At 36.8% G+C, this 14,259-nt stretch overlaps 1 protein-coding gene across 1 annotated transcript in view; it reads right to left on the reverse strand.

Annotated features, from left to right (window-relative positions):
• Nucleotides 1-12,928, reverse strand: part of fer1l6 (fer-1 like family member 6) — a 36,956-nt gene extending 24,028 nt beyond the window's left edge. The window contains 17 exon segments of the mRNA XM_023280255.3: nucleotides 668-768; nucleotides 898-1,018; nucleotides 2,039-2,249; nucleotides 2,351-2,459; nucleotides 4,086-4,314; nucleotides 4,399-4,516; nucleotides 4,602-4,692; nucleotides 5,375-5,476; nucleotides 5,563-5,749; nucleotides 6,531-6,687; nucleotides 7,286-7,364; nucleotides 7,483-7,545; nucleotides 7,625-7,756; nucleotides 9,197-9,251; nucleotides 9,350-9,461; nucleotides 9,996-10,084; nucleotides 12,724-12,928. Of these exon segments, the coding sequence (XP_023136023.2) occupies nucleotides 668-768; nucleotides 898-1,018; nucleotides 2,039-2,249; nucleotides 2,351-2,459; nucleotides 4,086-4,314; nucleotides 4,399-4,516; nucleotides 4,602-4,692; nucleotides 5,375-5,476; nucleotides 5,563-5,749; nucleotides 6,531-6,687; nucleotides 7,286-7,364; nucleotides 7,483-7,545; nucleotides 7,625-7,756; nucleotides 9,197-9,251; nucleotides 9,350-9,461; nucleotides 9,996-10,084; nucleotides 12,724-12,758 (1,991 nt within the window). The 5' untranslated portion in view covers nucleotides 12,759-12,928.
• Between the last annotated feature and the right edge of the window lie 1,331 nt (nucleotides 12,929-14,259).

Here is a 14,259-nt window from a genome sequence, read left to right on the forward strand (position 1 = left end):
AGTGAGGGAAAGTCAGAACTTTACCACATTATGTTCATCTGAGATCCTGGATGATCAGTGAACAAATTTCACTGCATGTTTCATGAAAAATAATCAAATTCATAAAAATAATTAAAATATTTATTTTTAAATCAAAAAACTTTAAATATTTTTTAAAAATCTAAACATGTTAAACAAAATCAAAAAATACACAAAAGACATGAAAAACATGGAAAAAATAAATATCAAATAGAGGAATCAAATTTTTTGAAAATACCAATCAAAAATTAAAAAAAATGTCAAAAAATATATATTTGCATTTTTTAAAATTAAAAATATTTATAAAAATTGTCAAATATATCAAACGTAACAAAAAATGTAAACAATGTGTAAAAAATAATTTATAAAGAAAAATGTTAGAAATACAGCTAAACATTTTTGAAAAATCTGATTTTTTAAAATGAAAAACTTAAAAATGCTATTTATACAGAGATGTGTAAATAAAAAAATAAAACAAATGTAACGTGAGCTAAATGTGGAAAAGTCTGAACGTTTAACTTCAGAACAGAAGTTAAACCTCAACATGTTCAATAAAAGTCTCTAAACGAACTAAACGAACGAACAAACTAAATGTAAGATGAATAAACTAAATCATCCACTTCGTCTCCAGTGATTTTATTTCCAGTACCTGGCATCCAGACAGAATTCTCTGAGGACGGTTCTGAGCAGCGACTCTGATGATGGATCCGACTTTCTGTGCAGTTCAGCTGCTCTGCTGACGCCTTCCTCCTGGACAGAAAACATGTTGATGCAGGTATGAGGCTTGTTTTAAAGGACAGATCATAAAGAGACTTTTTACTGTAACAGCAGCTGAGTTATTGTCATGTTTTAGGTAAATAAAGCAGTTTGTTGACGTACAAACAGAAGTGCGATGTTCTCCAGCATGTTGGAGTTGTACAGTCGGTAGCTTCTGTCCTCCCAGTGACTCACAACATGAATACAAGGCTTGTGCTTCTCCAGCGGCAAATACATGTAGTACCTGAATATATACTCACAGTTATACACAGCATTACACAGGGAACTTTACAAAACAATACCCATAACATATCCAGATCTATACCGTCCACAGTGCTGTAGAATGGTCTGCTGCACCTCGTTATTCTGGGAAAACCTCTTTGTATTTCTTTAAATCAACCACAGCTGTCTTCTGTGGAGCTTTAACTTAACATAATGACTGTTTTACTGGAACATTTACACACAAGTAGGTGAGAATTACTGTTAAAATAGATCGTTTCCTTGACAAAAACAGAAAAAGATGGAGGAAACCTGTTTTCTGTACATGCCTGTCAGTAAATGTATCATAGTTAGCTGTAGTACCTGGTTGTTCCACCAGGTGGAGCCTCTTATTGTTTAATACTGTAGAGACCAGAGCAGGCGTCACTCAGACTACAGGAAGTTCATGTTAGCAAGCAGAGAGCATTGTGGGAGTTTAGCTAGCAACGGGGCACCATGACAAAGACTTCTGTGGAGGTTAATGACCTCCAATCAGAGCTAATGTGTTTAAGACAAACTGGGATCAACCAGGACAGAATCACACAGTGATGTATGAAACAGATTAATTGATTATTGGGATGTTAGTGGCTAATTGATTAATTGCCATGAATCATTTAAGAAAAAATAAATATAACACTGTTAAAGCACAAAACAAAGGACCTGCATGTCAGATAGTGTTATTTTGAGGATTCAGCTAGCAGTGGGCACCATGACTGAGTCTTCTGTGGTCATCAATGACCTCCGACCAAAGCTAACATCTTCAAAACAACATTTATGCTAACAGGATAATGTTCTTGTTGCCACTTCTCTGCAAAAACCCAGAGAAAATCACGTCGCTACGGGTAACAATGTCTTCAGTTTTCATTCATGTTAAAAATTAATCAATTATTGATGGATAACACTGCCATTAACAAAATTTACTACAAATACCCCTTTGCAACACTTGACGTAAACAAAGAATCAGACTGAGATTAAAGCTGATTCTGATCTTGATGTAAACTTCGACCTGTTGCCCTCGACGATCAGCGGTTTCTTGGGTGTCGTTGTCGACCTGGACGTCTTGGACGAGGCGTCCTGAGGCTGTCTGGGCAGGAGGGGGGACGTCTGGCTGGAGGGGGAAGACGTGTCCAGGAAGTCCAGGTCTTTTCTCTGGCGAGAGGCAGTGGGACTGGGGAGGATGGGCGGAGCTACAGACTCCAACACGTTACCGTAGTTACCTGAAGGAACAACATGAAGACGTGATGCAGGAGGAGAACCTGAGGAACTAACAGAACTAACAGAACTTAAAGAACGGAGAACCCTGAAGGAAGTGACTCACCCAGAGAGAACTCGAAGCTGATTGGTCGATCTCCGATCTTCCTGTCGATCATGGTGGCTTCAAATAAAACTCCAAACAGCAGAAAACTCTCCTTCTTGTCGTCATCCAGCTGCACAATCAAACACTTAGACTTTTCTATGTTTTTTTCCTCCAAAATTTCACTTTCACAGCTTCAAATTTAAAAAAAAAAAACGACTTTTTTATTCCAGGGTCTACTGGACTTTCTGTGGTCATTACTTCACATGGTGCTACAGGTTCTTGGGTTTTTTGGTGGCAGGAAACAGCATGAAGTTGAAATCAATGACTATTTCCATTCTGGATTAATCTGCAGATTATGTTCTCAGTTAATCAATTAATCATCATTATTTTTAAAAATCCAAAATAATGAAAAATTATGAAAAAATAGAAATTTCAAAATATAAAAAAACTAAATAATGTTTTTTTAAAATTAAAATGATAAAAAAATTTAGAAAATATAAAGATATCAAAAATATCAAATGCTTATAAAAAATATGAAAAATTATTTTTAAAAATTGAAGTTGGAAACCACTGGTTTAATGTCTATCATTTTCAATTATTCTGCACATTGTTTTCTCAATTAATTGATTAATCATCAGAAATATATTGCTTTATTTAAAATTTGCTTCAACGTTATTAAACATAATTAGAAATAAAAAAATAATTAGAAAACACGGAAAACATCTAAACAATAACAGAGACATTGAAAATTAGTTTTTAAAATCAATTAAAACAATCCAAAAATATCTAATATCTATATTTGGAGAATTTACCACAAAGGAAGCTATTTTAAAGAATTAAAAATATCAAAAGTTACATAAACTATATGTGATAATAATGGGTTAGGGTTTTATTTATATATATATATATATATATATATATATATATATATATATATATATATATATATATATATATATATATATATATATATATATATATATATATAAAAACTGGTCAAACTGGTAACAGCCTGAAATGAAAGCAATTAACTATTTTTATTTTCAATTATTCTGTAAATTATTTTCTTAATTAATCAAGAGAAATGATTTTTTATTTAATATTTTTTAATTATTAAAAATATTAAGACATTCAAAAAATAATTAGAATATATAAACAAAATATCTCAACATTATGCAAGATATTAATCTTTTTTTAAAATCTACTAAAATAATCCAAAAATAAAAGGAAAAAAAGCTAAATTTGAAAAAATTTATGTAATAATAATTAAAACACAGCAAAAATGTAAATAATATTTTAAAGTATAAACAAATTGAGAAAAAAAATACAAAAATGTAAAACATATAAAGGTATTGGAAAAAAATTAATTAAAAAAATTAATTGTTTATAGAACAGATTAAAAATGGCTCAACAAAACACAAATAAAGAAAAATCTAAATAAACAGTAGTTGGAACTGTTTTCATTATTGATTATTCTGCAGATTATTTTCTTTTTATTGATAAAACATCAGAAAACTGTGAGGAATGCTCGTCACAGTTTTCAAAATGTTTTGTAAACTTTGAGGCACATTTGGAGGTTCTTTAAAAAACATTTGAAGAAATGGAGCCTATTTTATCTGAAGATCATTGGATGAACATTTATGTGTCTGAAGGAACCATTTTTTAAATAGAACCACAGAGAACTGGTTCAGTTTTTATATTTCCCTCTAAACACCTTTAATCAGACTCATATTACAGATGTTTATTAGTTTCTCACCACTGGAGGAGATTCGACAGGAAGAAGTTCAGCTGCTGCAGCTTTTCCTTTCTCCTCTTCACCTCCTCCTGCTCCTCCTCCTCCTCCTCCTCCTCCTGTCTTCACCTCCTTCCCTCCAGTCTTTCCAGCTTTAACATCCTTCAGCGGCTTCACCGTCCGGCTCAGTCTGGACTCTGATCCGGTTCCTCCTGACAGGATCTCCACCACCAGCTCCAGGTAAACCCGGCCTCTGACATCACAATAACAACAGGTGAGTTAATTACAGCCCACCTGTTGCTCTGTAATGAGGACATCTGCGCTGTGATTGGCCCACCTGTAGGACACGCCCTCTCCGATGCCCTCGTTCAGCTCCACGGTGTCGTCTCCCAGGGAGAAGTTTCTGGCCGAGCCGTAGAGGTTGATCCAGGCCGGGCCGAAGGTCGGCAGGAACCCTGAAGGAGAAGAAGGAACCAGGATGAGCTCCTCAGTCCTCCACCTCCTGCTCACCTGTCCTCCACCTCCTCCTGTCCTCCTCACCTCTGTCTCCATCCTGCTCGTTGGAGATCCTCCTCAGGTCGAAGTAATGCGTTCCTATGGCAACGTCACTCATGCTGCCCTCATCCCAAACCTGAGGAGGATTTATACACAAATATACACTGAAAAAATAAATAAATCTGGAATTAAATCATTAAAATAACAACTAATAAATTAATGTGCAAATTAATACTTTTATCTGTGATGTGACTAAAACAGCTGGCCATTTTTCAGTCCTTAATACACAGAATTTTTCATTAAAACAACACTAAATGTTGATGAAAAATAAATTTCTGCTTATTTAAAAATATATAATATATAGTTTAAAATGGTAGATTTTTATTGCCCCACATTGTAAAAGAAAGTTATTTTTGCCATTTAAAAATTTTTTTAGTCATTTTTCATTTCTCAAAATACATCATTTTTCTTTAAAATGACCCTAATATTGATCAAATATAGTTTTTTGCTTATTAAAATATAATTTCAAAAACAATTTTTATTGCCACACATTGTAAAAGAATTAATTCCTTTTTATTCTAGTTATTTTTGCCATTTTTGAATTTTTTTAGCCATTAACTTTAAAGTTTATCATCACATTCGTAAAAGAACAGGATTTTGATGAGGACGTTATTTATAGTTTAATACTTTTTACTGTGATTTTATAGATTATTCTTTATCCTTCAAATTATTGACAGAATTCAACTTTTTAACAACCTATTGAAGGACAGATTTTTTCATTTCTGATTGTAAACTGTGCTTCTCCTCTAAATAACCACCTGGATCTTCAGTCTCTGGCATAAAGGAGGAAACATCTCAGTGAAGACGATCTGTTCGTTCCAAACCGGGTCTGCGGTGGATTTCTGGGTGGAGGTTCGACCCTGGAGGAGATTAAAGACGGATCCAGACGCTCAACAAACCACAGAAACCAAAGAACTACAAGAACATTGAAGAACGCTGAGCCCACCACTTGTCTGAAGAAGCTGACCACCACGTAGGGGTCGATCAGCGCCGTGTTGTCTCCGATGAAGGCCTTGGTGACGTTGGCCATGATGCTGGAGTTGTTCCTGGGAAGACCTTCTGCTCGGTAGATCTTCACACAGAACCGAGCCCAGGGACGCTCGGCCGGAAAACCATCGGGAATCAGAAGGTTCCTGAGGACAGAAAGCAGGAGAACGAAGAGAACCTCAGAGGTTCTAGCAGAAACAGACCAGGAACTGGACAAATAGCATCACTTCTACAGTTCTCAGCCACGTTTTACTGTTGGAATTTGGTTATATTTTCATCATAATTTATTACAGCACACCGTCTGGTTGTTTTTATTTACTGTAAGTTGGATTGAATGTGTGTTTTTAACGTGGACTTTTTTGTATTTTTGGGCGATTTTGAGACATTTTCAACATGTTTTTCGGCAGTTTAGACACATTTTTGTCAAGTTTTGTGTCATTAAGGATGAATCTTGGTTATTTTGGTCAAGCTTTCACTTATTTTGGGCAAGTTTCAAGTAATTCTGGACAAATTTCGAGTCATTTTGGGCAATTTTGTTATTTTGGGTGATTTCCGAGACAAAGTCACAAGATTTGTAGGCAGTTTGCCATTTTTTTGCATCATGTTGGACAAATTTTGGTTATTTTTGCCATTTTTTGTCATTTTAAACAACTTCTGGCATCATTTTTGTCAAATTATTGTGGTCAAGTTTTGAGTCAGGTTTACAGTTATTTTGAAAGGGTTTGTTATCTTTTCTGGACAACTTTTGCGGCAGTTAAAAATCATCATCATCTTTCTGATCTCTGAAATGATTCAACTGCATTTTATGGCGCCGCTAATGGAGATGCTAATAAGTCCACAGATAAGCATCACATCTTTTACACCCGTCCTGTTTCTAGGCAACAGAAACACGTATAAACCAACACGTAGAAGACACGTATGTTATACTTGTCTATCTGCTCCTCGGCGTCGCTCGTCTTCTGTCCCGGCTGCATGGCGTCGCCCTTCGCCGAGACGCTGATGTCACACTTTACGTAACCTTTGACCCCGGTGCTGATGTCACCAGGGTTGGTCAACATGGCCCACTTATTGATGAACTGGTGACCTGGAGGGAGATACAGTCAGAACAGGAGACAAGTCGAGAGGAGAGGATGGAGATATGGAAACAGGAGAGGAGTCATAGGAGTCTTGGTGGCCTCCCTCACTAGTCTCTTTCTTCTTGGTCTCTCAGTTCTTGAGGACGTCCTGCTCTAGTCAGATTTTCTCATGCTACATATTCCTTCCCTTTCTTAATGATGCATAAAAACATAAACTTATTCAAAATAACCACAAGAGAAAAATAAAACCAACTGGATCGATAAAATAAATGCAGCATTGATTAAAAAAATAGTATACAGAGGAAGCAAGTGGTTGAAGAAGGTACAAAACCTACGCCAAAGACATGAAACGACCAAAACCAGACACAACTCTAAGGATAGGAGGCACGAAATGAGAAAAACCAAACGCATAAAAAACCAAAAGACAGACATGAGACAAATAAAACCAAAAACAACAACAACGGGACATGAAAGTGCAAAAATGAGACACAAAATGAAAGAAAGGAGACAAAATCATGACAAAGACAACACAAAAAGAAAACCAGCAGGACAAAACTGTCAGAAAGGAGACGTTAAACGGCCGACAAAAGGAGACAGATGAGACACCTGGCTGTTTGTAGACCGTCCAAACATCCAGCTTGAAGGATCCGACACAGAAACTCCTCAACATCTTCGAGTGCATCACCTACAAAGAGAATAATAAAAGCAAGACCAAATAAACCACTTTAAACTCCTACAAACAGAAACAGGACAGTGGAGGTCTGAGATTATAATTTAAGACCTATATGTGGTTTTTCACCCACCGTCAGCTTGATAACCTTGTCGAAGAAGACCTCCTTGTGGGCGAAGAAGTCGAACACAAAATACTGACAGAGAGAAAACAGAGGGATGGTTTTAAACCGAGCTGGATCCAGAATAAATCTCTCAGATGGGTTTGTCACGTACCTCGTTGTAAAAAGGAGCATTGGTTCCTTCTTTGACTGCCGTCTGTTTCTTCTCGTCTCCAATCTCGATCACCACGCTGGGGTCGATGTTCTCCCCGACCAGCTGCCTCGCCTCTGTGATGTTGATGGCAATCTGAGGAATGAAACACCAGGATTACAGCTGGAAAATACTTTCTGTCAATAAAACAAGCGATCGCATCAGTATTCACCCTGTTCCAGTCAATACTTAGGAGATGAACCTTTAAATTCAGGTCCATCATTGATCCTGTTGGTTTCAATCATCTTGAATATTTGGATGCTGCAGTTTTACCTCATTCCTCTTTATAAACTGTTAAACTCTGTCAGGTTCCACAGAGATCCTCAGCCAACAGAATTTTAGATTGAGGTCTGGACTCTGACTCGGCCTCCAGAACTTCCACCTTCTTGTCTTCAAATCATCTCTGAGGATCTTTGTTTGTTTCGACTCATCATCTGGATGGAAAACTGATCTTCTCCAAGTCTCAGTTCTCTTCAGACTGCATCAGGTTGTCCTCCAGGATTTCTATAGACTTTACTGCATTCATTTACCCTCTACTTGCTGCTGAGGAACATCATGATGCTGCCACCACCATGCTTCAAAGTGTTGATGGTGTGTTTGTGATGATGTTCAGTGTTTGGTGTCCATTAATCATAACATCTACTCTGATGGACATAAAGCTCCATCCTGGTCTCCTCAGACCAAAGAACCTTCTTCCAGGTGTCTTCAGAGTCTCCACATGTCTTCTGGTGAACTCTAGTCCAGATTTATTTGGAGCTTTTTCCAACAGAGTCTTTCTCTGTGTCTCTATAAAGCTTTGACTGGTGAAGAACACACCATAGTTGTTGGATGAACAGTCTCTAACATCTCAACTGCTGAAGCTGGAACTCCTTCAGAGGAGTCATAGGAGTCTTGGTGGCCTCCCTCTCTAGTCTCTTTCTCCTTCAGAGGAGTCATAGGAGTCTTGGTGGCCTCCCTCTCTAGTCTCTCCTTCAGAGGAGTCATAGGAGTCTTGGTGGCCTCCCTCTCTAGTCTCTTTCTCCTTCAGAGGAGTCATAGGAGTCTTGGTGGCCTCCCTCTCTAGTCTCTCAGGTCTTGACGTCCTGCTCTAGTCAGATTTATTAATGTTCCATCTTCCTTCCATTTCTAAATGATGGATTTAACTGGACTCCAGGAGATCTTCAGGAACTTGGAAATGTTCTTGTATCGTCCTGACTGATGCTTTTCAACAACCTTTTCTCAGAGTTTCTTAGTTCTTTAGTCTTCATGGTGTAGTTCTATCCAGGAGTTCTGATCCACCAGAGACTGGACCTTCAGATCCAGGAGTCTTTATCCTACAATCACTGCGTGAATACTTATGGAATCACTTATTACACATTTTATATTTTAAATTATTTGAAATTACTTTGTAAAAATTTGCTTTCACTTTGACATGAAAGAATCTTTTTTGGGGGGTATATTTTTGTCAAAAATGCAAATTAAAACGATTTAATGTTGAGAAAAAACGTGGAAAACAACCAAGGACGGTGAATATTTCTTTGGGATCTGTTCTGTTACCTGGAAGCTCTGTGGTTTTCCTTCACTGTCTTGGATTCGAGTTTTCAGTTTGGACCTGTGGAGGTTTAGTGCACAGATCAGCCACAGCTCACACAGAAATACAAACATATATGTCTGATGTTGTCTACAAAAGGTCCTAAACTCAGCTCCCACCTCTTAGTGTTTGGTATGACTCTGCTTCTGACTGCAGGGACTCCTGGTTGGTCCTCAGAGTTTTCTCCATCCTGCAGGAGAGAAGCTTCAGACGAAGCCTCCACCTCACTGTCTGCAGCAGAAACACCCAAATACATCAGTACTGAGTTCATTCTCAACAACTTCACGAGAAATGAGTCTCTCTACACAACTGTAATTAAAGGTGGCAGTTCTAAAATCAAGGGAGAGACGACAACATCCACCTGTGGATGTTGTCGTCATATCCTTAACTTTAGAACTGCCACCTTTAATTGACCATCCCATAGTTTAGAAAGTCTGTTCAACCAGTTCCATACATGACAGCCCCTGAAAGTTTCAATCAGCTCTGGTTAAATAAAACTGAATTACAGCGGTAGAGTCATTCTATTATCCCCCCACCCTGTATATCTTCAGTTTAACGGTTCAGATTTGCTGATTTTATTGCTTTAAACTGTTTGAACAGGTGAATATTAAATATGTTTTAAGAGGTTAAAATCATTTTATGGGATGTTTAAACCTGAAGTGACCCATGGTGACTGTAAACACAGAAACATGTGACTGTTTGACAAAGGTTAGTCTGTGACTGGAGTGAATCCAGCTGTAGATGAGTGTTTAAACAAGGCCTCACCCACAGCTCCTCTGTTTGCCAGAACCAGGTCAGTGTTGACTTTCTTCTTCTTCTTCTTCACTTTCAGGCCAAACATCATCTTAGCTTTGCTGCTCGCAGAAGAAGAAGAAATAATATTATCTGACTACATCTAGGCTGTTCAGCCAATCATTTATGATCAAAATGACAAAAAAAGACCAAAAAACAACAAAAAGAAGACAAAATATTACAAAAACAAGACACAAAACAACAAAAGCGAGACACGAAGTGACAAATAAATAGACAAAGGACACAGGTGAGACAAAAAGGAAGCACAAAACGACAACAATATGAGACAAGCAACAAACGTCAGACAAGAAAAGACAATAAACAACAAAAACAAGACAAAATATTACAAAAACACGACAGAAAATGACAAAAGCGAGAAACAAAATGGCAAAAACTAGATAAGCAAAAAATGTCAGACAAAAAAACATAATAAACAACAAAAACAAGACAAAATATTCCAAAAATGAGACACAAAAGAACAATCTAGTATTTTACTTTATGATCAAAACAACTTGTCATGGTCTAGAAATGATTTTAAATTTATATTTTTACTAATTTACAATCTGCAGTTAATGTCTTCTCTGGAATTTTTACACTTTGAGGACCAGATTGGACCCTCTGGAGGGCCAGTTTTGGCCCACGGGCCGCATGGTGGACACCCCTGTTTTTGAGTCCCATCAGTCCCCATCACCCGCTACATATTTAGGTCACGTAATTCAGTATCTGTACATAACATACACATGCATAACACATGCCTGTGCTCAGCGCAAAGTCATTGTGTTTGTGGGTTCATCTGTATTAAATGGACACATTCTATGTTGCTGTGATTTCTGATCATCAATAACTAATAAATAAATGCTGCATTTCTGTCATATGGGGGAATGAACAGCCTTGGAGGAGTACTGCGCTTTCTGAGTATTACCCTTGTTATTATAGTAAATCTGCATTTTACTGTATTTTACATACAGTCACTTAAAATTCTTCTAGACAAGTTTTCCTGTTCTCATCAGTTGTTTCACTCTAACACACCAGACCTGCTCTGAACGAAGCCATAACTGCACTTTCTTCAAATTCACCTCTCAAATCTGATAAAAACTGCTGTAAAACTTTGGCAAATTTGCTCCCAAACAAACAACAATTATCATGCTGTTGTAAGCCACAGGCGTATAATGCAGCTGTTATATATGTCACTGGAATATAGAAACAGTAAACTAGCTGATTGATTTATCACACAATCCATGGTAGGAGGTCATTAAGCATCACAGAAGTCTTCCTCATGGTGGAACCACCACCATGTTCAGAAGTGCCTGTCTTCTAGAGTTAAACAGTAAAGTACCAGGTACTACGAGGTACTACAGCTGATCCATTGTGCTTGAAGTGTGTATTCTCTAGGAAAATGTTGTTGGGCTTTAGTCAATAATAAATATTTATTGACTTGGACCAAATCGGGGCAAAAAACCCTTGATCAGGACATCCTGAGTATACAAGACTGTTCAAAAGTTTAGAGTCACCCAGACAGTTTCATGTTTTCCATGAAAACTCCCACTTTTATCCATGTACTAACATAACTGTACAAGGGTTTTCTAGTCATCAATGAGTCTTTCAAGACCATTAGCTAACACAATGTAGCATTAGAACACAGGAGTGATGGTTGCTGGAAATGTTCCTCTGTACCTCTATGGAGATATTCCATTAAAAATCAGCTGTTTCCAGCTACAATAGTCATTTACCACATTAAAAATGTCTACACTGGATTTATCATTCATTTAATGTGATCTTCATTGAAAAAAAAAACTGCTTTTCTTTCAAAAATAAGGACATTTCTAAGTGACCCTAAACTTTTGAACGGTAGTGTAGGTGTACAAAGCTGAAAAACTTTCATATCAAATCAAAATGAGCCAACAAAGAGCATCATAATACTTAAACACAAATAGGAAAACATCTACACCCTTTATTCAGTTAAATTCTGTCCATTTCACATGGATGTTTTAGATGTTATAATCTGCTGTTATGTTTTCTTTTGAGGATGGAACCTAAGGTCCTTTTATTTTCTGTAGCTGTCAACATCTATATCTATATGTAGAACTTTAGTAAGATCTGGGCTAATAAATAAAATACATATTTATTACTGTTTCACACAACATAAACAGATCAGAATAAAATGTTTTCTGTTCTATTTCTGTTCCATTCCAAACCATTCTAAGTTTTAAATATATAATCTGTGAATGCAGTGACATTGCATTCAACAATTTATAAAATTATGTGTAATAAAATGCTAACATGGTGGTAATTCTTTGAATTCTGAAAAATATTTAAATGTGTAAGATAATTTTTTGATTATATATAATACTGTAAGGTCTTAGCCTTCATATTTAAGCTTATTCCTTCAATGAAAAGCACTCCTCTTTAAAAAAAATAATAATGACTTCAGTTGACTTAAATTAATTTAACTATAAATCAAAAAAATGAAAAAAAGAAGGGATAATTACATGATTGTGCATGTTTCTGCAAAAGAAATCCTTTTTTTCTGATTATTTCTACGTTATTCATCTTTTGCTCACTCATTTTCAACTAAAACAGAAATAAATACTGCTGACTGGAATATTAATCGTAAAAATGAAGAATCTTACAATTTTTTGTATATTTTCTGCATTGATTATCATATTCCAAACCTAAAATCCCGAGACGTTAAACTGCTCACCGCCGCTGAGTTGCAGGACTCTCCAGAGGATCCATCACATCCACACAAGTTTTATCTTAACAACCACCTGAACACAAACTACTGCAAACTACAGACTAAAACACTGTTTCTATGCATCATTTAACACGACTGTCCAAACATCCTTCTACCTGCGCTGTTGTTTCCTCTAATAAACGACCTGGATCCAGTTTGAGTCTTAAATATCTCCGTATGGAAACTATGTGTTCATGTTTAACCAGCTGTGGTTTCACAGTTAGTTTGAGTAAAGGGAGCTGTCCTTCTCTTCACAGAGTCTTCTCACGCTACACCAAGACTTACAGGTAGAAAAATAAATCCTGAAGTGGAAAATGTTTGGCATCATTACAAAAAATAAACAGAAAGCTTCACTTCAGTCATTTTTAATGCTTTCCACTGGAGTTAATGTGTGTCTAAAAGTACCAACAACTAAACTCAACCCTTAGTGCTTTTAAAGGGATTTTCCATCAGATTACATTTGTTTGACGTTTCTTTTCAACATATCTTTGTCATTTGTTTTGCTGCTTTTCAGCCAATCAGTCACATGCTACATGGGGCGGGGCTTGTCACCATGGTAACCAAGCAAATAGATTCAAATATGTAGTGAAAGATTCGTAATTTAACCCAAAATGTAAGATTCTTCCAAACTTTAACCAAGTTGTTTTGGTGTCTAACATCTCAGTTCCACATATTTTGCTTCATGTCCATAAATCTACATAATATACAGACTGCACCCCCTGGTGTTCAACACAAGGAAATGCATTTAATTACAGATGGAGTGAAATTTGCAGATACAAACATCAACTACATCATTTTGACGAGTCAAAGCACAGTTAGAGATCACTGTAATTCTCCTCGGACTAGTCAGAATGTTAGCAATTATCAAACACTACTTCACATCCCTAACCAGACAACTTAAAACCAAACCGTCTTTCCATCTCTAATCAATCAATTTTTCAATCCTAGACTCAAATTTTGCAAGAGACCAAAAGACCAATGGCGCCAAAGAAAAATGAAAGAGGCTGTCAAACTGGAACAACACCGAACAACCACTTAGCAGCTACTTACAATACAGTCCTGATGTCCCTTAATAGACAAATCTAAAAATTCAATGTGTGGAGTCGATCTTAGAGACTTTTCTCCAATCCTAGACTTATGTTTTGGTGATCTATGACACCACTTAGCAGACACAAGTCTAAAAATTAAATCTATAGAGCGGATCTTAGAGGATTTGTTTGGTTTGGATTGAAGAGTCTGAGACTTTACATATGTTCAGTTAGAAAAAGCAGTTAGAAAGTGAGATTCTACCTGGGTTTGGGATCCATCATCGGTCAGAAGTCGGCGTCTCTGCTCAGTTTGTTGTTTTGCAGCGATGCATCCTGGGATTAAACTGAGCATAGAGCAGCAGCTGATTGGCAGCTCCAATGTTTGTTCAGAGGATGAAGCTGTAAAAGTGAAGAACATGTGGCTGATGGACGCTCGCGTCCTGCCTCAAAGTCCAACAACGTCTCCAAGGACAGA

Source organism: Amphiprion ocellaris, chromosome 11 (genome assembly GCF_022539595.1).
Source record: "Amphiprion ocellaris isolate individual 3 ecotype Okinawa chromosome 11, ASM2253959v1, whole genome shotgun sequence".
In the NCBI taxonomy this organism is placed as follows: Eukaryota; Metazoa; Chordata; class Actinopteri; family Pomacentridae; genus Amphiprion; species Amphiprion ocellaris.